Genomic DNA, 21,566 nt, shown 5'->3' with positions numbered 1-21,566 from the left:
AACCCATTTAAACTAGACATATTGCAAGATCTAATTTAAAAACTTATTCTAGAAATGTTTTCTGGACCTACCAATTTTGTAAAAGCCTATTCTCACCATATGCAACACTCTGGCCAAAGATGACATGCATCCAAAGGATGGATCTTGAGATTTAAATAAAAGTGCATTAAACTGGTATTTAAAATAGAGCAAGATACATTGATCAAATGAAAAACTTTATGTAACAAAAGTTGTAGATCTTGTTTCATAGAATCCAGAACAGTTGAGTTTGTATTTTTTTTATTTTTCTACGATTTTATATCGATTTTACAAGTTCACTGTTTAATGCACCCTGGGCGCCAGGACCTAAATGTAATTTTTTTACATTTAGGTCCTGTTGCCCACTGGATGGGTGATTTTACATTTAGGTCCTGTCGCCCACTGGATGGGCGACAGGCACCCTGTCGCCCATTAAGGGGGCGACAGGCACCCTGTCGCCCATTAAGGGGGCGACAGGCACCCATTTTTGAAAATTTCCCTATTCGACATATATTTTTGAAATTTTGTTTTTTTAAAATATAAAAATGAAAAAAACGCGAGCCTCATGTCACATACCGGGCCATGGCGCTTGCTGTCTCTCACGAGCCAGGCTCGCCGCGGCAGAGGGGCCAGGCGGCAGGCGTCGAACCGGCGGCCATCCCAGGTTATCGGAGATGACCTTGCTCGTTGGATCGCGGAGAGTCCCCGATAAGATCGCGAATGCAAAGTCTTTAGATCCGTTTAGTTTCCAAAATTTTTCATGTGTTATAGTAACTTCAAACGTTTAACGACTAATTATAAATATTAAATATAAATAATTGACAAAAATCATTTCATAATCTCCGAATGAAATCGCGTCTTGAATCTAATAAATCTAATTATGCAATGATTACCAATGTCGTGATACAGTAAACACTATCTAATGATAAAATAATTAGGCATAATAGATTCGTCTAGCGATTTTTCATTCATTCGTGTAATTAGTTTTAAAATTAATCTATATTTAATACTTCTAATTAGTGTTGTAAAAAAGTAAAAAAAATTCGGCAAAGACGGCCAGGGCCAGCTGCTAGCCGCACGGCACTGTGCTGTGTGTACAGTCTGCTACGCTCCATGCTCCTCGGATCGACCAAAGCGAGAGATCACATCGCATCAAATCACATGCCGGCTACTCTGAATTTCCGTACCAAAGGGTCGATCTCGCAAGGTAGAAGGCACGAAAGCAGCCAAGACAGGAGAGAGACCTCACAGCCTCTCTCCCTGCTCTTTATCGAGGCCCGTGCTCCAGAGCAACTAGCAAGACGAGGAGGCTGCAAAAGCAGGTGCCACCATCCACGGTAATCATCATCATCTAGAAGCATCTAGCGATAATGATAGCAGAATGATGGGGGCCAGGACACCAGCAGCCAGGGGCACTCTGTACTTTCTGTTGGCGTTCAGAAAATTTCAGAGCTGGGGGGCCTGGTCTGGAGACGGCAAGGCCATCGCCATTGCTGAGGAAAGAAAAGCTGCTCACCTGGGGCCGTTTAGTTCCCAAAATTTTTTGCATAAATTTTTTTGTCTCCCCTCTGAACACATGCATAAAATATTAAATATAATTAAACAATAAAACTAATTGCACAGTTTGGATGGGCACGATGAGACGAATCTTTTGAGCCTAATTAGTGTGTGATTAGCCATAAGTGCTACAGTAACCCACATGTGCTAATGATACGGTCAAAGTCCTCAAAAGATTCGTCTCGCAGTTTCCAATCAAATTCTGAAATTAGTTTTTTAATTAATGCTTGAAAAATCCTCCCGACATCTAATCAAACAATCGATGTGACCTTTGAACCAAAAATTTTCACCGTCTAAACACCCCTTCCTATCCTCTGCGTTGATGATTTCTGCTGGGCCGCGGATGCTAGAATCCCTGGTGCTGTGCTGAGGTGCTACAGTATGGGTAGTGGACTCGCACTAGCGTTGCTTGCAGGTTGCAGCTTGCTTGCTGGTACTCTACTCCGGCATGCCACTGCAATCTGCACCCTGCCTGCCTCGGGATGGCAAACGGGATGCGACTAGGACTAGGCATGCATGCCTACTACACCGCTCGCCCCCACCAAAAGGTCAGTCTGTCCACTCTTCATGTCCTTGTTCCCCATGACCCCATTTGCCCCCATTTCATCACTCTACCACATACCCTACCACCACTTTTTTCACGAGAAAAAGAAAAAAAAGACACATACTCTGCCGTAAAGCACGCGTAATAACAGTCTGTATTGCACTGTATTCACGATATACGTTCAGTTGTTCACTGTAGTCTGTGCTCGGTGCTTCTGTCCCTGCTCGTCAGGCCTCCAGGTTTCCTTCCTCAGTTCCTCTTCCTCCTCTCATGTTTATGTTTGGATTAGGGGCAGTTTGGAAGAGCTCCTCCTCAAACGGCTTAACTAATGAATCCAAAGCCAGTGAAGTCAAAAAAAATGATTTTATTCGGCTTCTAACTTATTTTAGTATTAAAATAGCTGCACACAACATTATCTCGCTCTACGTTAATAGAGAAAGCCGAAGTCGGAATAAGACCAACCTGCATCTGTACTCTTCTGCTGGGTGTGATGGATGGGCGTTCTATGATACCACGGCAGAGGAGACTCGGTGTCTGAACTACTGAACCTCCTTGTTTAGTTGTAAAATTTAAAATTCCAAATCTATCACATCAAAAGAGAATCTTACATGCATGAAATATTAAATCTAGATGAAATAAAAAATAAATTACATATTTTGCTTGTAAATTGCGAGACGAATCTAATAAGTCTAATTAGACTATAATTAGCCACTAAATTACTACATTAATTGCTACAGTACACTTGCTATAGTGATAGATTAATTAGACTCATTAGATTCGTCTCGTAGTTTACAGACAAATTCTGTAATTAGTTTTATAATTAGTTTATGTTTAATATTTTAAATGTGCAAAGATTCTATTTTAAAAAATTTACAGGCGCAACTAAACGAGTCCTGATGCTTCTGGTCGGATTCTGCAGAAATAGAACACGAAGCACGGCCATTGCAGCACATCAGTGTCAGCTAGGCCTGTCGAGTCGAGGAGCTCTCAATGCTTGCAGGTCGCTGCTTCAGCTTGGATAGATAGAATGTTCAGAGAGAGAAATTAGGACGTCAACATGAAAAAAAGAAAAGGAAATACATTTGAGAAAAAAGTAGTTACATGTTGGTATGGTGCAGGCCCACAAAAAAGCAAAAAAATTGAGTCTTTTGAGAGCAACATAGCAGACTGTCCTGCCCAACTTGACATGTTTTTGTGTCACGTACGATTATACAGGCAGCGACTTAAACAACAAGCAGTCAAGCGCTAATAAGGAATATACGCGTATAATTAATAGAAAGAACTTCTATGCCTGCTTGAAATGAAGAGCTTTGAGTCTATCTTTCAGAAATTTTACAAAAAAAAAAGAACTGCTCAATCATCGTGGGAATTCATATACAACCAAAGTTTAAATAGTTTCTCAAATGAGAACAAGGAAACTAATACGGCTATTTTATTTATCATTACACCATATGCAGAACAAGTACTGCTACAACTCTACCTGATTAACTACTATTCAGCTTCAGAGCCATCACAACCTGAACAGCACAGCATGGATTCATCCTACTCCGCACCACATTTGATCACCACAAGAAACCACAAAAACATTTCTATTTCCAACCCCATCAGCTACGTTTCCAGCTACCCACCTAGGCGCCTAATCCAATTTCACAGCATACCATGCACAAAAAAGGGGACGTGATCGACGCACAGCTGAAGTGCCATGATCGATCAGACTCTGAGGAGGTAGACGCTGAGCTCGGGTCCGCCATGGCCGCCGCTGTTGTCCGGGTTCATCATGTAGAACGCCTCCGAGTCGCGGGAGCCCACCACGCGCTCGAACCGCGCGCGCATGTACATGACGTCGCCCTCGCCGCCGCCGCAGCTGGCCGCGGGGATGACGCCGGCGCCCATGGACACGGGCTCCAGCGCGCGGAGCACGCGCCAGTCCGCCGCGCCGCACTCGCGCCGCACCGCGTACCCGCAGCTCTTGCCGTTACAGTACGCGCGCCACACCGTCTCCTCCAGCAGCTTCTTCCCGTTGCCGCTGTTGGGGCCGGCGGTCGGGGTCGGGAGCGCGGAGCCCTTGGCGCGCTCGCACTCCAGCGCGATGCGCACCAGGCCCGAGGCCATCTCGCGCACCAGCGCCGCCGTGGGTGCGGCGAGCTCCAGCAGCAGCGCCGGGCACGCGCGCGGGTCGACCTGGAACGCGAGGTGCACGTGCCCGCGCCGGTGGCCGTACAGAGTGCCGGTGAGCCGCGCGCCGAGGCCGACCTGCCGGTGCCGGCCGGCCACGGCATTGGCCAGCGCCGACCGCAGGCGCGAGACGGCCGTCCGGACCTTCCTCCGCCTCGGCGGCTGCTGCTGCTGCGCCGGCGCGGTGCCCGCCGCCGCCTTCAGCGGAGGGGACACGAAATCCTCGGAGTGGAAGGACGGACAGGCGGAGGAGAAGGCCACGGTCGCCTCATCCTCCTCCTCCGCCTCCGAGCTCTTCATGTACTCCTCGTCCCCGAACGTGGCGCCATGGCTCTTGCTCTTGCCAAGAACCGGCCACTTGAAGTGCCGCCGGGAGAAGGAGAGCGAGTCATGGGGGTTTCTCGCCGTGATGGTTTTCATGGTGCTCGCTGTCTTCTTCTACCTGAGCTACCTCGGCTTCTTGAAGCAAGCAAAGCAGAGGAATGCGATGGACCTATGCTTGCTTGCTTGACTAGAGAGCTGTGCTTTGTGTTGGGCTGTGTGCGCGAGGTGGGTGTACTATTTCAAGGCATTGAGCTGCTACTCCACCTTCACGGTTCCACTCGTTTCTCGCGTCCTCTGTCCCAGTGTCCCTGCAGCTAGCAGGGGCTACTGGGGCTTTTGTACTGGGGAGGAGGCTGGTGGCCAGATTCCACCAGAACGGAGCAAACAGCGAGGAGTTCCTTGGCATCTTTGGTTCCCGCTATGCTATTTTATTCTACTAGAAAATCTTCTATGCATGAAGTAGTAAATGAAGTTAATTTCTAAAATTTTTTTAGAGGTAGATGTAACTTTTTCGCGACGAATCAAATGCTGGTAATTAATCGATGATTTGCTACAGTGATACTACAGTAACCATCCTTTAATCGTACGACCAAAAGCCTCATTAAATTCTTCAGAGTCACTAGTGCGGGGTTCTGAAATTAATTTTATAAACTGACTTTATTTGGCACTATAATTAACGATAAAAGTGACTAGCATTCACTGGCACGGCAAAAAAACAAACGAGAAATCGGTCTTGTGCTGTGGCTGAGGCCCTGGGCCCTGCAGTCCTTAGCCCTTGTTTTTTATGAGGAAATGGTAGACAGGAACTGATATTGTGGCAGTGGGGGGGAGGCTTGATAAAATTTATGCCTGATTAGATAATTGAGGCTAACTGCGTGTCTGTCGTGCTGTGGAAAACTACAGCCGGCTGGTGAAATGCACCCGCCTAATTCTAAATATAGAATGAGCTTGGGGGCAGTCAAGGAATGCTCGATTTAGAGGTGTAAGAACACGGAAGCACACAAAGATTTAGAGTGGTTCGGGCCGCCGGAGCGTAATACCCTACGTCCACTGTGTGTTGTATTGCTTGTGCTATCAAGAGGTTGAGAACGGAATTGTTCGGAGTGAATCCGAGCTTGTGTTGCTTCTGGCTTCGGCTTGGCTTTACGTACTCCTCCCTTTTATATCTCAAGGGAGGAGTGTACATAGTCGTTGGGTCCCCGACAGATGGGCCCAGCGATGTAGTATAAAATAACATATTGTACAGACTTTATGGCGTTGCAGGCGACGGAGACCTCATTCCTGGATTTTCTTGCTTTGCCCGTGGGAATTTTCCGTCCGGCATAGCCATGCCCTGTCTTGTCGAAACGGCGCCAGGACGTAGCTTGCGGCGTAGCTTGCCGTAGCCTGCCGTGTAACTAAACGGGCCGTGTAGCTTGCGGCCACTGGCGGAGCTAAGTGTAGACAAAAGTGGGCCATGGCCCCCTCTTGCCATGCAAAAACTCCACTAGATGAATAGTATTTTTGATACTTTTTATTAGCTTAGCACCTCAATTACCAAGGCTGGACCCCCTAATTCTCAGGTCTAGCTCCGCCACTGCTTGCGGCATAGGCGGTATGATGAAAGAGTGATGTGCCGTCATTTCTGACGTCCTCTGTCCCAGTGTCCCTGCAGCGAGCAGTGGCCACTGGGGCTTTTGTACTGGGGAGGAGGAGGCTGGTGACCAGATTCCACCAGAACGGAGCATACAGCGAGGAGTTCCTTGGCCTCATTTGGTTCAGGCTATGCTATTCTATTCTACAAGAAAATCTTCTATGCATGAAGTAGTAAATGAAGTTAATTTGTAAAATCTTTTTAGAGATAGATGTAACTTTTCGCGACGAATCTAATGCTGGTAATTAATCGATGATTTGCTACAGTGATACTACAGTAACCCTCCTTTAATCAGTCGCAAAAAAAACCCTCCTTTAATCGTGTGGTCAAATGTCTCATTAGATTCTTCAGGATCACTTGCGCGGGGTTCTGAAGTTAATTTTATAAACTGACTTTATTTGACACTGTAATTAGCGATCAATTGACTAGCATTCACTAGCACACAGCACAAAACACAAACGAGGAATCGGTCTTGTGCTGTGGCTGGGCCCTGCAGTCCTTGCCCTTGTTTTTTATGAGGAAATGGTAGACAGGAACTGAGATTGTGGCCGGGGGGGGAGGCTTGATAAAATTTATGCCTGATTAGCTAATTGAGGCTGCCTGTGTGTCTCTGTGGTAGAGAGTGACAAGAGAGAGGGCATGCCTGGTTTGATGCCTACGAGTATTGATTTATTAATGAAGTGATGAAGGGGATTGTTAATAAGGGAGTACATGTGATTATGTGAGTGGATGATGATGTACTGATGAGGCTGGAGTGAAGTGTGCATCGGTTTGTCAGAAGATTCCAGCTCCAGGTTCTCAGCAGTTTTCATGGGCAAGAGATTAGAAAAAAGCTACCAGGGTGGTTCAGTACTAGTATAATAGCCACGAGTCAGTGATCGCTGAGCATTGCCATACTGATGGAAACTAAGTAAGAATCGAAGCATCTCTGTGAGCAGCAAGTGAAATAGTGCAACAAGTGAAGCACCTTTACGCGAACTTTTCTTTTTATTAATATAAAAAAGAGGATAAGCTTATCAAAGGAAACTGCCTGCCAAGGGACAATTCCACAGTCCTCATTGTTTCACCAACAATTGTATCTATATCAGAGATTTTGTAGCATACTAGTCTTTATCAGAGTCGATGAGCTGAACACCAGCACCGTGATCCTGAAAGAGATGCCAGTAACATGTAATTGTAGCTCCTTTCCGCTTCAATCGTGTACAACTTTTCTTGCTTTTGAAATCGGGAACGAGAGTGTGAGATCCAAAGTCCGAACTGATGGCGCGCCTGCACTGACTGCCGCAGCAGATTGCAGGACAGAAAGACGACGAGGGCGGAGCGCAAAGCAGAAAGCAGAGGTGGCCGTTGTTGTTTCCTTGCTCTCCGAGCCCGCCTGGGGATCGGCGCCATGCGAGGCGGGTCCCAAAGGTGCGGCTAGATTACAAAGCGAAAGCTGCCGGCGCTGCTGCTTTGACCACGGGGACCGACGGCGACGATGCGTGGCGCGGTGGCGGCAAGGGATCGGAAGCGCGCAGGCGCAGCCCGTGGTGAAGACCGGGTCCAGGTGAGGACGCGACACGCCGTACGAGCCGCCCTCCCTCTTCTTGCTAGTACAGGCGAGTAGGCGAGGCCTGAGGCCTCCGCGCAACGAGGCCACGACGCTGCGGGGGGGGGGGGGGGGTGGTGGTTATTAAGTAGGTGAAAAAATTTGAATTTGGATACTGTAGCATATTTTGTTGTTACTTAATAATTAATATCTAATTATGAATTAATTAGTATCATTAGATTTATCTCGTATGAACCAGTTAGACTATGTAATTAGTTATTTTTTCAACTGCATTTAATATTTCATACATGTGTTTGAAAACTCGATTTGACGGACACTATGCAAAAAAAATTGGAAGGGCCGCAGCTACCTCTGTTGCTCATCTGATCTGATGGATGCATATGGCAGTGCCTCGCGTCTGCTCTCCGCGGTTCCTCAGGATGTTGCCTAGTACACCAGCAGTCCTTCGTCCTTCCACTGCTGATGGCTCAGCCGCTCAGGGAGGAGGAAGGGGAGAGGAGGACGGCAGCAACAGCAGGGGTTACTTGTTACTGTACCTCCACTGATTCTGTAAAAACACCAAGCAAGCAGGATGGAAGGTAAAACCACTGTGCATTGTTAGCCAGGCACCAGGGTATAGGGTGCGTGCATGCTGAATTTCTGATAGCCTGAACCTGATAAGTCTACATGTTACCAGAGCTCCATAGCTGACCATTTGTGGTCACCTCAGCTGCTCAGTACCGCAAATCGCGTGCTAGTATGGGTGTGTTTAGATTCTTGAAAAGGTGGGAGAAAAAGTCACATCGGACACTGTAGCATTTTTCGTTTGTTCGTGGAAAATATTGTCCTACCATGACCTAACTAGGCTCAAAAGATTCGTCTCGCAACTTATATCAAAACTATGCAATTAATTTTTTTATTTACCTACATTTAGTACTCCATGCATGGGTCATTTGCTATATTTAATGTTTCGATGTGATGGAAAATTAAGAGTTTTTGTGGGAACTAAACACACCCTATAATAATCTTTAATCATAGAGCTGCACACCGGCATCTGAACTGCAATGGACTAATCTTCTGGTGAGTGGTGACGAGGATTACATGTGTCATCAGGAGCAAGATTTGACTCCCTGACACGTACGCGTGCTTGCAATTAGGTGACCTAATGAGTTGTGCAGACGTGATGCGATGCAGCCAGCCATACCGACCATACGGCGAGCAGAATCCTTTGGACGAGATTTCGTCAGCAGATCGGTCGGATCGGCACGGCCGCCGCCGGCATCCGATGTTGGTCACCTAACTTGCTTGCATGCACGATGAGAGTCCAGGAATGGGAGGTGAGAGTGACAGGAGCAAGACCATCACACGACACGAGCTGCTACTCCTACAAAGAGGATGCGGCACGGAGAGGAGGCCACCGCGCCCGGCGACACGGCGTGGAGCGCGGCGCCGACCTCCCGGACGCAGGCACGTCGGTTGCCGACACCTCGCTGCTCGACCAAACAGCGGACATTGGCAGGCCATGTACAAAATGTCTGAGCTCAATGGCAACAGATATATATTGCTCCTGTTCCTGTAGGATATTTTCTACTCCAAACAAATTCTATTGTTGAGCAATGTTTTCTTTTAAAAAATGGAATGTCATGTCAGTAAATGTGATGCAGTGCATTTCTACATCTAACAACTTTTCCCATGAATTGGTGACATATTATGATACAACATCCTATTGTATTTACAGATCGTATTGTCATTCTGTAAACTTTGTACGCATTCGTCAAAAGCAACAAAAAAAAACACGTCTAATGCATAAGAAAGTACAGTATGCAGTAGAGCATTGCCTACAGCCTAGAGATCCCTAAAAACTTTGTTCGATCAGTGACCACCTGGCGCCCTCAGCCAAGGACTGAAGTTGAAGCTCCGTTCGCTTGGCCCAGATTCTGAACCCCCATGTAGTACCCAAGTTGCACACATTCACCATAGATGCATATACCTTTCTTGTGCATGCTTGCTAAATAGTACCAACGAGCAAATGTCTTGGTGAACCCCTTTCTGCGTGCAGACCTATCACAAAATAAACTAAAAATCTCAGCAGTACACAAAAGCACGCATATCGCAAACACTGAAAGAGGAACAGGAGAAACCTAAGCGGAACCAAAAAGATCATTCTGACCGCAGAGTATTGATTTGAAAAGAAACAAAACCTGTTCAGAAGGGACTAATTTGGCGTGCCAGCTTTATTTGCCACTCATAAACCAGGCGTTCAGGGGTAGGTGCCAAAGCATCCTTCTCGCGCGCATGTGCATCATCAGCGTGGATAACAGAAATAACATCTTCAACCAGTTGGTCTCTGCCGCCTCTAAGTGGATCCTACAATGGAGCATGAAGTCAAGACTAAGAACAAAGTTGTCCTTTTTCTTATGTATTTTGTACCGGTGGCTTTAGGCACGTTAAAAGGTTAAGTATTTGAAGTTCTGGATGGCAGAAATTTTCCAATGAATTTTGTGCAGAACTCCTGTAAAATGGCAGCATTCAAATAGGTCTTTACTGTTTTACAGCTCAGGCACATGTTGAAGTTTATTATCATTTCTTTGGAATAAAACATGATGAAGTTCATGCAGTAATATATGTAAAAAAATGAACATTGTTCTGGAATCCTACTCGTTTGAGTTACACAACAAATTCATGAAATTTCACAAAAGCAATTCACATAGCAGCATGTTAGTTGATCAAGCGTATGAGCCAAGGTGATATGTCTACTTCAGCACTAATATTCTGACATTCAAGATAACCTACCTGTAAAAACACATCTGTATGCGTTTTCCCTTCATACAATTTTAGCTTTACTTTCCCACCAGCTTGTTTAAGGACATCCGCAAAAGTTTCACTGCACGAAAAATAAACAGAGTTATCCACAGCTTGAAGTTGGAGCAGGAAAGGATTGTATTGAATAGAAAGACATAGGACGCCCAACTAATAATACAGTTCTAAAGTTGCAGACAAGAATAATGGTCACAAACTAATTTTCATTGAAAAATGCTACAAGCAGCACAAGAGAGTGTTTACAAACAACAGTACAGCTGAAAAGTCTAAGCATTTCTGGAACTTGAAGCATTTGCCATTCTAAATGATATTAAAAACCAGAATCTAAATCTTAATTGCCAAATTGGTATAGTGTTCCCTATCTACAAGTAGAATTCCAAGGGAGAATAACGGCTGAAGTGTGCTTTCAGCTTTGTTTATGTATCCAATTTGAATTTTAGAGAGGAAAAAAGAAAGCATGATAAAGGAATAGATATATGTAACCGGTTCAAGTATAAATAACATAACTAAAATGAGCAGCCCAGAAGGAAAAACAACTGAACCTGGCAGATGATGGTATGGAGTAATCTGCTGTTCCATGCATTAGTACAATTTCAGGTAGTAGAGCTATCGCTTCAGCACTTGATTTCTTGGTGACAATTTCAGGAGAGAAATGTGGCAGCGATTCCTCTCCCTCCATTATGCTGAAATATACTTGTATTCAGTTAGTACTGGTAAAGTAAGAACACATCTACAACACAAGTATAACACATTATTTACCTGAGAAATATTGAACGATAAAGCCCACGTTCATGAAAGTGATTGACCAAATTTTGAATGTTGTATCTACAAAGTGTAAATAAGCATATATGTCATGTAGGATTGGTAACACCATATTAGTGTCTCAGTTTGAGACCCATGAAAACAGAGTAGTTTTCTCTCTTAATTGAAAGGCAGAGCTCCTGCCATTACGTTAAAAAAAACAGAGTAATTGTATTACTGTTTCTCAGATAGATTATTGTACATTCTTTTGTGCTAAAAGGAAATATCAGATGAGCAAAAGTCAAGTGAAGGGTTAGATACAGGTTCATATTGGGGTTCATCAGTCAAGCATGATGCAAACGTTTTTAGTGTTTGTGTCAGACAAATAACTCTCTGTGCCAGTACTCTTAAGACGTGATTGATCATTAATGATACAATATTTAATTAATAATATGCATTTACTATTATAATAAAAAACAGCAGCCTAGCCTAGGCATTCAAGTTCTCACCCTCCAGATAAACCAAAATATGCTTTTACTTGAGCCATATTCCAAGATGTATGCTCTCCCTTAGATTCTTTAACTGCTTGGTCTAAGAGAGCGCAAGCCGCAATATGTGCTCCTGCTGATTGACCCATCAAATATATTCTGCAGATTTGTCATAATTTGATTGATTAAAAATACAATTAAATGGATCTAAAGCAGGCTACAAAATTTAAAGAGATAACTGCAAGTACTAGCAAACAAATGGCGAAGTATCACTTACTTATTAGGATCCCCTCCAAAGCTAACAGCATTATTACAAACAAATGATATCCCCTCAGAAGCATCAGTGACCATGTCACTTATTGTTCCTTGAGGGAAATTTCTGCAAGACATTCATATTTTCACCAAACAAGCGAAGATAAATCAATCATTCAATACTCACCAATTAAAAAAAAAAGGTCGAAAACATAATCTGGATGACAGGTACATGGTGAACAACATCACAAAAGCCTTGTATGTTGTAAGGCATCAGCACCTGTAATCAATACAAGCTACTATAATTCCTCGCTCTGCCAACCGCCTTCCAAGGAGAGCACCCCATGCCTTGTAACTAAATATAAGAGAGATCATTAACGAGGAAAGTCACCATGAAGGAACCTTACAATTTATTGTGAGGAGACTGTCATTTACCCAATGATCCAAGCTCCGCCAGTTACAAATGCCACAACTGGACAAGATTTGCTGTGATCTTTGGGTATGTACAGATCCAACCTGCATACTAAAATCCTCAATAAATCCAGCATAGTAAAACAAAATTTGTTGCAGTTATATAGCACATTACTTTCCTGTTTCTTGGTTGTTCTCCATAGACTACACTTCTACAAACCTGACTTGAAAAGAAATAATAGTACCCAACTGAAAACAAAGAAAAAAGGGATAAATATTAATTGTTAAAATATGTTATGCCAACCATACTGCAGTGTCATTTATATATCAATAGCATAAAGAAACAAGAAAAGGTTGCAAATGCAAGAACTATTGAACAGCAAAGAGGCAAAGAATATGTAACTGTAATTTTTCAAGATAACCAAAAGGACAAGAACAGCCAAAATCTAAATTACTTATTGTGCACCTTTTATGAAACCAGGCATGAGTAAAACTGCATAGAGAAGGAGCGCAATAAGCTGCGATATCCACCGATAGCCTACCCTGAAAAATCAGAAAGCATGTAAAAAATTTGATCATGGAGCTATGCATTTGTGCATTGTGGTGAAAGGACAAAAAAACTGTAGATACCATAATATGAATCTCTAGCTAGCAACATAAATTAACATTTTGGTACACACATGTAAAAGATGCAATGGTATCCCTCTGAAACAGTGAAAAAAAGGCAAAGCAATGTTTCATAATTTTCTCCCAATAATACATGTTTTTATCACCTTAAGAAATAGGGATGCAGCCATGCAGGTTCCTAGAGCAGCTCCAGCGTAGGATTTTGGGGTGCTGGAGGGGAGGGTGCTGCGAAGCACCACCTTAGCTGCGCAACTTCATTTTGCACCGAGTGCTATAAGCACAAAATAATATTTCTTATCTATTAACCTACGGGATTGTGGGAAGGAAAACAGTAGGGGGCCAAAAAAGTTAGGCAAGAATGATTTTTTTTTCAAGGTAGGACTTGGCATGCTTATCTATATGCTGGAGATTCTATATATCTGGATGACGTGTCCAGCCTTAGCACTACCTCATGATCTATATGCTGCTGCTGCTCTTATAAATTATTACCCTTGACATTCCACATACAGTATACAACAACTGTACTTAGGTATGTGATTTTTCCCCTTTGGGCCTGGCCCAAAACTCATCCAAATTCAGCCAACCAGCTAGCTGTGCTTTTCTCTCACACCAAATCAGCATCACCCACCAACCACCAACCAGCCAGGAGTACTTTTCTCTCACAACAAATCAGCACCAGCCACAGCCAGCCGAACAGAGTCACAACTAATGCAGTACCCACTTGCATCCTGGCTGTAATACATAATGATCTACCGGGGAGGTGTGAGATGAACGCCGGTGCAATTCTCCAAACGGTAACCACTGTCGATCAAGGAAACGGTAAACGAATTTAACACTGAAACTACGCATAGAAGCATATCAAAGGATCCAACTCGATAACTACCACGTGATCGCAGCATCCGAAATTTCAGCAGAGACCGGAGCCAGCTACATTAAGAGAAAGAGGGGATCGCTAATCGCCAGTAAATGGTAAATGCAGATCACCCGAGGTATCCGAGCAGGGTGAAGGCGAGGCCCGTGACGAGGTACGTCTCGGCGGCGGCGTGGCCGACGTCCTCCCGGAAGGTGGACCGCCTCCCGTCGCCCGCACGGCCGCTGCGGGGACTCGAGTCGAGCGAGACCGGCCCGGTGCGCCGGCGCAGGCCGTGGAGCCCGCCGACCGGGACGAAAGCCTCCGCCTCGGCGCCCGCGTCGCCGCCGGAGGTCTGGCCCCCGGGCTGCATCGCCACGGTTGAGAGCGTTCCGTTGGTGGTGGTGGGGGCGAGGGGAGCGGATCGGGCTGGCGGGACGAGTTTTTTTTTTTTTGAGAGAAAGCTGGCGGGACGAGTTGGTGGGTGGAGATGGAGTCATGGAGAGAGATTGGGGGAGCGAGCTTTTTTTGAGAAAGCTGGCGGGACGAGTTGGTGGGTGGAGATGGAGTCATGGAGAGAGATTGGGGGAGCGAGCAGCGAAGAGGGGCGGAGCGCCCCCCCCCCCCCCCCCCCCCCCCGAAATTAGGAGGCGGATGAGCGCGCGAGTCGCGACGCCGAGAGTGCTTCTGGGTGCGTGCGATGACGGTGCGAGGCGGGGAGGGGGCGGTTACGTGTCACTTCTTTTCTGAAAAATTCCCATCATTTATTATGTGTTTAGTTCTTCAGTTTCAGACATAGGGGGATAGGATTAGATTAAGCGCTGAGTCACCAGTCAGTTCATCTTCATACGTTAGGCTAATGTGTTGCCGTCCAGAAAGCCCTTACCTCTCTCTCAATCAACATGTTGGTTAGCAGTTAGCACTACCCACAAGGTACTTCCTCCTTTTTGTTTCTGTCAGTCGCGCATGCAACCAGACTACCAGAGATTCAAACCTGGTAATATTTGAGTAATATACTAAACAAGTTCGGATCATTGTATTCATAATATCTGAAAATATTTTCATATAATGCGAACTTCACACTATCATTATAGCGTGCATATGAGATATTGAATTGTTAAAGTACGACCACACCGGCTCAAACCACACCTTACGGACTAGTTTGGAAGCCCGGAATCCCGCCGGGAACCCGGCCTTTTCCCGGGGCTGAAAACCCACGTGGAACCTGGCCACGGGCCAAATCTCCCCGCGATTTGGAAGCCCACCAAAAGGGGATGTCTGACCCTATCCGCGAGTTTTCCACGGGGCCAACCGTCCCGACCTCCAGGGGCCGGGCGTCACTTCCCCGTCGCGAGGAAAAAGCAGCGTCGCCTTGCCTCCGCCGCCTCCAAGAGCTGCCGCCGCTCCTCCTCCGCGTCTGGGCGCCGCCGCTCCTCCTCCGCGTCTGGGCGCCGCCACCCCTCCGCCCCTTCATCCCCGTTGCTAGCTCCGCCTCCGCCACCCCTCTGCCGCTTGGCCTCCCCGTCGGCGCTGCAACACCAACACCCCCTCGGAGATCTTGATTTGCACCCGCGCCTCCAGCTCGGCCGTCTCTACCTCGTCTTCCTCCTCGGCACATGTGAGTTCTCCCCTCCTTCACTCTCTCCAATATTGCCTAGGGTTTGTACTCCACTCTCCTGATTGCTTGCTCTTGCAGAAATTGTTGGCTTCAAGGTCGTTATCTCCAAGATTCAGTTCTTGTTCACTCGGTTCATATCTCCTCCAGACATTTTTGTTCTAGGTAAGCCTCCCATTCTTCGTTTTAACTTTGGCCTCCCATTCTGTTCTAGGTAAGCATCGCAGTAAACTATCACATGTGAGCTCCGAATTTTCTTGCGCTGATTTAGGGCCGCTATTACCAAATTCTCCATCCTCTGGAGTTCTTGGGTTGGAGTGCCTCTCATGAATCTCGACGTTTCCATGGGTGACAGATTGTGTTAGGCGTATGGCCTTCCTGCCAAATTTTTTCTCACTCACTTTTACCCAATTTTTACCTTTTGTTTGTCGTGATTGTGATTCTTGTGTGAGCTTGAAGTCAATAAGGTCAGATAATAATTTGACGGCTCCTGTTCATGGAAAATTCCCTTTCACTGAATTTTCTGGGACTTGTCAGTCAGGCCAAATAAAATGGAAGGAGTAGTAGATTAGTCCCGTTTACATTGTTACATTGTTCTGCCATCAAACATCTATTGGTAACCTGAAGAAATAATTATTATAGAATTACACCAGTAACACTTTGGGTGGATCAGTTTTCTTCTTGTGCTGCTCATGCTTGCTAGCATCAAGTAAACCTGCTGATTGCAAATAAAGACTGTGCATGCAGAATTATGTTTGATGCTGATTCAAACATCTATTGGTAACCTGCTGATTATGTTGCTATGGCATAGAAAACTTACGTTATTGGATCTCATGTTTCACTAACTACAACACTAATTCATTTTAGCCTTAAGTTTGCATTGTTGTTGTTGAATTTTCAGTTAGCTTGATCTCATGTTCCCGTGTTTAACAGATGGGCACATGAGCAGCTCATGATTAAATGTATCTTGTTGTGAAGATGACATCTGGCTGTGAGGATGTAATACTGATCTCAGATGTGAGAACTAATGTGTATCTAATTGGCAATTGCAGATGTCTTAGGACCAAACCAGCGACGGTCTTCTTGAGGGACTCAACTGGCAGATTTGAGTTAAATGATTGGGAAAAAGTGTGCCCTGTTCTTCGGTGCTTTGATCAAATTTTAATTGCTCCTTTGTTGTTCACGCATCTACTGTGCTCAATTATAAGTATAGTGGTGGCTCCCTGTAAAGGTTTCCTGAGATGTGTTAGTGATTTAACAGAGTATAGTTCAGTTACCATCAATTTTACTTGGCAGCCTTTTTTCAATGCTGCTGCTAATTAGAGATTGTCTCTTGTAGAGTATGCAGTTAGCAGCTGGCACTGGCCAGTATGGCCATATCCTTTTACTATTCTATTTAGATCAAGTGATCAGCATGAGCATAATCGGGGAGTTAGAGTACTATTGTTGATACTATGGCTTTTCAAACAGCAATTGCAGGGACCATCTAATTAAATCAGAATAGTGGCTTGCAACTGGTACTAGGCTACTAGCCCCATTGTTCTCTTAGGTATTAATATATGCTCATTTTTTTTGCTCAGGAATTACGTATTGGAGAAACGATTTTTCAGGTAATTACATATTGCTTTTCTGAGATGCATTAATGATCTCACATGTATAGTCCAGTTGCCATCAATTATGATTGGAAGCTACTACTAATAATTACATATTGCTTTGTCACCTAACCAATGGTCAAAAGGATGATATTTCCCCTGTTTGCTTTGTCCTTCAGTAAACATCATTAGAGCATTTTAGGATTCAGCATACTTGGCCCACACAAATTAGTTTGCTTGTGGCTATTACACAGGAGAATTTTTTTACACCGAAACAGCTATATGATGTATTGGTTTTCATAGAAGATGAATCTTGTTTTATATGGCTTGCGGTGGATACAAATCAACATTCGATGTGTTGTTTATCTCCGGATTGACATGGTGCTCCTGGAAGGCTATCCATCTCTATGATGGAATTATATCTATTTAACTCATAGTTGTATATTGTAATTTGAATATTTGTGTAAAGATCGTGAAATTATTTCTCATCTATTTCTTGCTGTTGATTGTGTGAATTGCTGGGTTAAATATTCAGAACACGTGATGAAATTTGGTAGCTACCAAAGTACTAGAATTGTCAGCTGTGAATTTACTCGTGTACATGTAAAAATTAGCAACCGCCAATTTACTAGGAGTAGCAGCATATCGGATGACAGCTATCAATTTATTTGCCACTGGTCTGCCCTTGCTGTCCTCTGTCCTCCAAACAGCGACAGGGATGGGGGGAGGGGTTGGGGAGCGCTGCCCAGGGAATCGCCTCGCTAGTGGAATTCCCGCCGGGGCTTCTATTCCACGGGATAATCTGGGACTGGCTCCCAAACTAGCCCTACATGAGAATTCATCCTTAAACAGCAAAGCATGTCATACTGGATTGCAGATTACATAGATTCAGTATGGGAAAACCAAGCAGGACGTCCCTTGCACACCGTTTCATCATTACCTGGCGTCGGCACGACCGCAATCTTTGGCAGCATAGGCGTGATCATCCCATTTCTCACGTGGAACAAACCACAATCGTGAAAAGGATCTTTATCACAATATCCACTACCCTGGTCACACATGAAGTAGACACAATCCTCCTGAGCTCCACATTCAGAAAGCAGGAAGAGACCTAGAGTATGTGCCAACGAAGATAGCTTGCCCTCCCAAATTGCTGACCGGTCTCCATTGGCCACAGGAACCGGTCAAGTCTGCTTCGAAGAGGTCAAATGAAACAGTACGACACCGTCGCGCTCTATCACAACCTCGCGCAATGGAGGGGATCCTAGCCAGCCGCCTTATCTGCAGCAACCTGCCACCAGATTCAACAAGATATCTCCAATATGTGTGGTCGACATACCCGTCAGGAAAGGCTCGCGATGTAGTCCCTGAATCATTGATGGAGTCAGCTACGCATCTCATAGATTGGATTCTGGGCTCGCCTTGTTCGCTCGAATCAATGTCGAGGGCGAAGAGCTTGTTGCTGTGCGAGATCGCGTACAGCTTTCCGTCGAAGAACGCGGCATGATATGGCAGTGGCAGAGCTAGAAATGAATCGAAGGGGGGCTATTTTTCCCTGACTAAGAACCAAGGAGGAAGAAGTATGTTCCTAGTAGGTGGCGCTAGGGATTGGATCAACCACAAACTGATTGAGATTGATGGGTTGCGGCAGCCACAGTCCGATTCATCTCCCAACCGGCTGCAGACACCGGCGACCGGCAGACGATGGAGACTGTAGACCGGGGGGCAAGGGAAGACGAGGCGACAAGGCATGAGCGGCGATGTGCCAGTCATCTCGGCGCTGCGTGCCGTCTGCAATTTCTAGCCCAGTCTGGGTGATTGGGTGTACACAAGATGGGCCTTGAAAACTTCAATTTTGCATATATCTATGTATATACCTATGTGATTCTATTTTGATCTAGGAGGCAATGGCCCTCTTTTGCCGACACATAGCTCCGCCACTGTGATATGGCCTCATGGGGCACTCTGAATGACGCAGCACCAGCAGCAGTCGAAGCCTGGCCGACAGAAATCGAACTTTTATCTCCGATGGTGATCAGCACAGCGAAAAGGGAATCCGGAGACACGCGCCTGGACGAGGGCAGCGCCAGCTTGAAGAACGACCTCGTGGTATGTGCTCCCAGGGGAGCAAAGGAGGGCAGCCGAGGAAGCCGCACTGCAGCGGCCCTGGAGATTGGGTCCACGAGCGAGCACGCGCCGTCGATTTTGTCCTGGAAGAGGAGCCATCTGCCCACGGAGCCATGGCAGCCAAGACGGCGAGCGCCGTCGTCCGGTAGAGGCACGCGGTGGGTCTCCCCGGCCGGGAGGCTGACGAAGGTCGCGTCGTGGAGGGCCACCCACGGGTGGGCAGCAGGGGCGCCATCCGGGCGGCGCGGCACCACTGGTGGCAGACCTCTCGGAGCCGGATACGGTCGGTTAGGGAGGGGAGCCGGCTGAGGACGAGGCCCAGAAGTTCCGGCTGGAGGTCTGACCATGACGGCGTGGATTGTCTGGGCCTGCCCGCCATCATGCAGCACAGATCGAGGATATGGATTGTACAAACCGCGGCGAAGACGACGGAGGTGTTGGAGGTTGGCTGCCTATATAATTTTCGTGCGACGGGAAGCGCTGGCGTTGCCCGGCCCAACACGGCCCGTTAGGCCTCCTCCAACGGTTGCGCGGTTTTTTATTTTTTTTATTTTTTATTTTCGTTTTTTACAAAAATATATTTTCGTTTTCGAAATTTACAGGAATATACCCCGGCCGCCCCGCTGCCGGGCGGCCAGGACCCCGCAGTGGGGCTTTTGTGCAAAATTTTTTGCGAAAATATTTGTGCGCAGGTCCCTGGGGGCCGGCCGCCCGGCAGCGGGGCGGCCGGCCCTGGCCGCCCGGCTGCAGGGCGACTGGCCGCCGTCCCGAGGCGGTAGTCGACGCCGGCGACGTGCGCCAGGAGGTCGTGCGCGTTGACGGCCAGCACGGCAGCGAGCCCGATCGCGATCGCCACGAGGCCCGCCCGGCCGATCCACGGCGCGAGGAGGAGGAGCTGCGCCAGGAACCCGGCCACCAGGAGGACCACCGCGAACACGTACACGCCGGCGTTGATGTACTCCCACCGGTTGTGCGACGCCGCGCTGCCGGACCCCGCGCCGAGGCTGTACGCGCGGCACTTGTGCACCGTCGCCAGCTTCACCATGGCCGCGCGCACTAGCTAGCTTCACCATCGCCGGCGTCGACTACCGCCTCGGGATGGCGGCCGGTCGCCCTGCAGCCGGGCGGCCTGGGGGGCCTGACGCCCCGCTGCCGGGCGACGGACCCAGGGATCTGCGCGCAAATATTTTTGCAAAAAATTTTTCACAAAAGCCCCTGCCGCCCCGCAGCGGGGCGACCAGGTCCCGGTCGCCCGGCAGCAGGGCGGCCGGTGTATATTTCTGTAAATTTCGAAAACGAAAATATATTTTTGTAAAAATAAAAAAAAACCGCAACGGTTGCAACTAGTTACTCGCTCTAAGGCCGCGTTTAGTTCCCAAAAAGTTCCCAAATTTTTCCGTCACATCGAATTTTTCAACACATGCATGAAGTATTAAATGTAGTTAAAAAAAATAACTAATTACACAGTCTGACTGATTACCACGAGATGAATCTAACGACGTTAATTAATCTATGATTGGACATTAATTACCAAATAAAAACGAAACATGCTACAGTATCGTAATCCAAAGTTTTTCGCGATCTAAACGCGGCCTAAGACAATCCAAATCAGCACAAGAGGTACTCTCTCCAACAATCCCGCTTTTGATCCACTTTCCAATGTTTTGTGGGACCCACATGCTTTCTCTCCCCTCTTGCGAACCTTGGACTGGAGGCGGGTCGCGGGGAGGACCGGAGGAGCTGCCCACCTCGATTTCTACATGGTCCCACCAGTAACTCGATTGCCGCGCCACACTCTCCATGGTCCAATCAAGCAATCACCGACACGTGGGTGCTAGCCAACATGCGGTCACCAGGTGGCAGGTATGTCTTTCAATTCATTATTTTTTGTTATGCGGCTTTGTAACCTATATGTTTAAAATATTAATCTAATATAGTCAACAATTTAAAAGATCAGATTCACATATATATAAACTTTGTTCAATATTTTAGATAAACTGGTTCAACATCTTACATGAAAATGTTGAAAATATATATTCAAATGTTGAAAGATTGTGTTCAAATGATGATTTTAAAAATATAATATATTCATACTGGATCATATTTTATTGTATAAATTTTCAGTAACATCATGGTTCAAATGGAATCCAACACGTATTTATAGTTTTTTTTCGAGCAATATCAAGGGGTCCCCACCTGCCATTAGAAAAAACTGTTTTTACAAAGATTATCTCCCGGCATACCAGGAGTGAATTACAAGGGAG

General features: G+C 46.3%; 4 protein-coding genes and 1 long non-coding RNA gene across 6 annotated transcripts; 1 reads left to right on the top strand and 4 right to left on the bottom strand.

The window, feature by feature from the left end:
- Positions 1 to 3,466: 3,466 nt before the first annotated feature.
- On the bottom strand, positions 3,467 to 4,952 carry LOC120664546 (protein MIZU-KUSSEI 1-like). The gene has a single exon (XM_039943810.1). The coding sequence runs from the start codon at positions 4,712 to 4,714 to the stop codon at positions 3,830 to 3,832; it is 885 nt and encodes a 294-aa protein (XP_039799744.1). The 5' UTR covers positions 4,715 to 4,952; the 3' UTR covers positions 3,467 to 3,829.
- A 4,433-nt stretch (positions 4,953 to 9,385) lies between these two features.
- Positions 9,386 to 14,506, bottom strand: LOC120664543 (probable isoprenylcysteine alpha-carbonyl methylesterase ICME). The gene is made up of 13 exons (XM_039943808.1): positions 14,446 to 14,506; positions 14,103 to 14,410; positions 12,958 to 13,034; positions 12,671 to 12,740; positions 12,516 to 12,596; positions 12,361 to 12,435; positions 12,106 to 12,207; positions 11,850 to 11,987; positions 11,359 to 11,424; positions 11,142 to 11,282; positions 10,573 to 10,663; positions 9,981 to 10,146; positions 9,386 to 9,840 (listed from the first exon to the last, which is right to left on the bottom strand). The coding sequence occupies exons 2-12, from the start codon at positions 14,339 to 14,341 to the stop codon at positions 9,985 to 9,987; spliced, it is 1,242 nt and encodes a 413-aa protein (XP_039799742.1). The 5' UTR covers positions 14,342 to 14,410; positions 14,446 to 14,506; the 3' UTR covers positions 9,386 to 9,840; positions 9,981 to 9,984.
- Positions 14,507 to 15,265: 759 nt separating this feature from the next.
- LOC120664545 lies at positions 15,266 to 17,690 on the top strand. Of its 2 annotated transcripts, XR_005670956.1 has the most exons (4): positions 15,266 to 15,586; positions 15,665 to 15,748; positions 16,636 to 17,193; positions 17,430 to 17,690. It is a non-coding gene; the product is annotated as an uncharacterized LOC120664545 (long non-coding RNA). The 2 variants fall into 2 exon arrangements; XR_005670955.1 differs by having other exon boundaries at positions 15,267 to 15,586; positions 16,636 to 17,496.
- A 429-nt stretch (positions 17,691 to 18,119) lies between these two features.
- LOC120664544 lies at positions 18,120 to 19,734 on the bottom strand. The gene is made up of 3 exons (XM_039943809.1): positions 19,279 to 19,734; positions 19,128 to 19,172; positions 18,120 to 18,688 (listed from the first exon to the last, which is right to left on the bottom strand). Exons 1-3 carry the CDS (start codon positions 19,647 to 19,649, stop codon positions 18,268 to 18,270), a joined length of 837 nt encoding a protein of 278 aa, XP_039799743.1. The 5' UTR covers positions 19,650 to 19,734; the 3' UTR covers positions 18,120 to 18,267.
- Positions 19,681 to 20,347, bottom strand: LOC120667586. The gene is made up of 2 exons (XM_039947632.1): positions 20,059 to 20,347; positions 19,681 to 19,754 (listed from the first exon to the last, which is right to left on the bottom strand). The coding sequence occupies exons 1-2, from the start codon at positions 20,345 to 20,347 to the stop codon at positions 19,681 to 19,683; spliced, it is 363 nt and encodes a 120-aa protein (XP_039803566.1).
- Between the last annotated feature and the right edge of the window lie 1,219 nt (positions 20,348 to 21,566).

The sequence above is a fragment of the Panicum virgatum genome, chromosome 3N, assembly GCF_016808335.1.
Source record: "Panicum virgatum strain AP13 chromosome 3N, P.virgatum_v5, whole genome shotgun sequence".
Lineage (NCBI taxonomy): Eukaryota > Viridiplantae > Streptophyta > Magnoliopsida > Poales > Poaceae > Panicum > Panicum virgatum.
This window is presented reverse-complemented; position numbering and strand designations above follow the sequence as displayed.

What these genes read in the sequence shown, in the direction of transcription:
- LOC120664546 (XM_039943810.1), bottom strand. Translation starts at nt 4,714, where the DNA reads ATGAAAACCATCACGGCGAGAAACCCCCATGACTCGCTCTCCTTCTCC.
- LOC120664543 (XM_039943808.1), bottom strand. Translation starts at nt 14,341, where the DNA reads ATGCAGCCCGGGGGCCAGACCTCCGGCGGCGACGCGGGCGCCGAGGCG. An exon ending in TCCATACCATCATCTGCCAG is followed by an intron (nt 10,664 to 11,141) that starts GTTCAGTTGTTT and finishes TTTTTCGTGCAG; the next exon opens with TGAAACTTTTGCGGATGTCC. An exon ending in ATACAGATGTGTTTTTACAG is followed by an intron (nt 10,147 to 10,572) that starts GTAGGTTATCTT and finishes GCTCCATTGTAG; the next exon opens with GATCCACTTAGAGGCGGCAG.
- LOC120664544 (XM_039943809.1), bottom strand. Translation starts at nt 19,649, where the DNA reads ATGGTCAGACCTCCAGCCGGAACTTCTGGGCCTCGTCCTCAGCCGGCT. An exon ending in CTGGGAGCACATACCACGAG is followed by an intron (nt 19,173 to 19,278) that starts GTCGTTCTTCAA and finishes TCTGTCGGCCAG; the next exon opens with GCTTCGACTGCTGCTGGTGC. An exon ending in CATTCAGAGTGCCCCATGAG is followed by an intron (nt 18,689 to 19,127) that starts GCCATATCACAG and finishes AGCTCTGCCACT; the next exon opens with GCCATATCATGCCGCGTTCT.
- LOC120667586 (XM_039947632.1), bottom strand. Translation starts at nt 20,347, where the DNA reads ATGGTGAAGCTGGCGACGGTGCACAAGTGCCGCGCGTACAGCCTCGGC. An exon ending in CCGCCTCGGGACGGCGGCCA is followed by an intron (nt 19,755 to 20,058) that starts GTCGCCCTGCAG and finishes AAAATTATATAG; the next exon opens with GCAGCCAACCTCCAACACCT.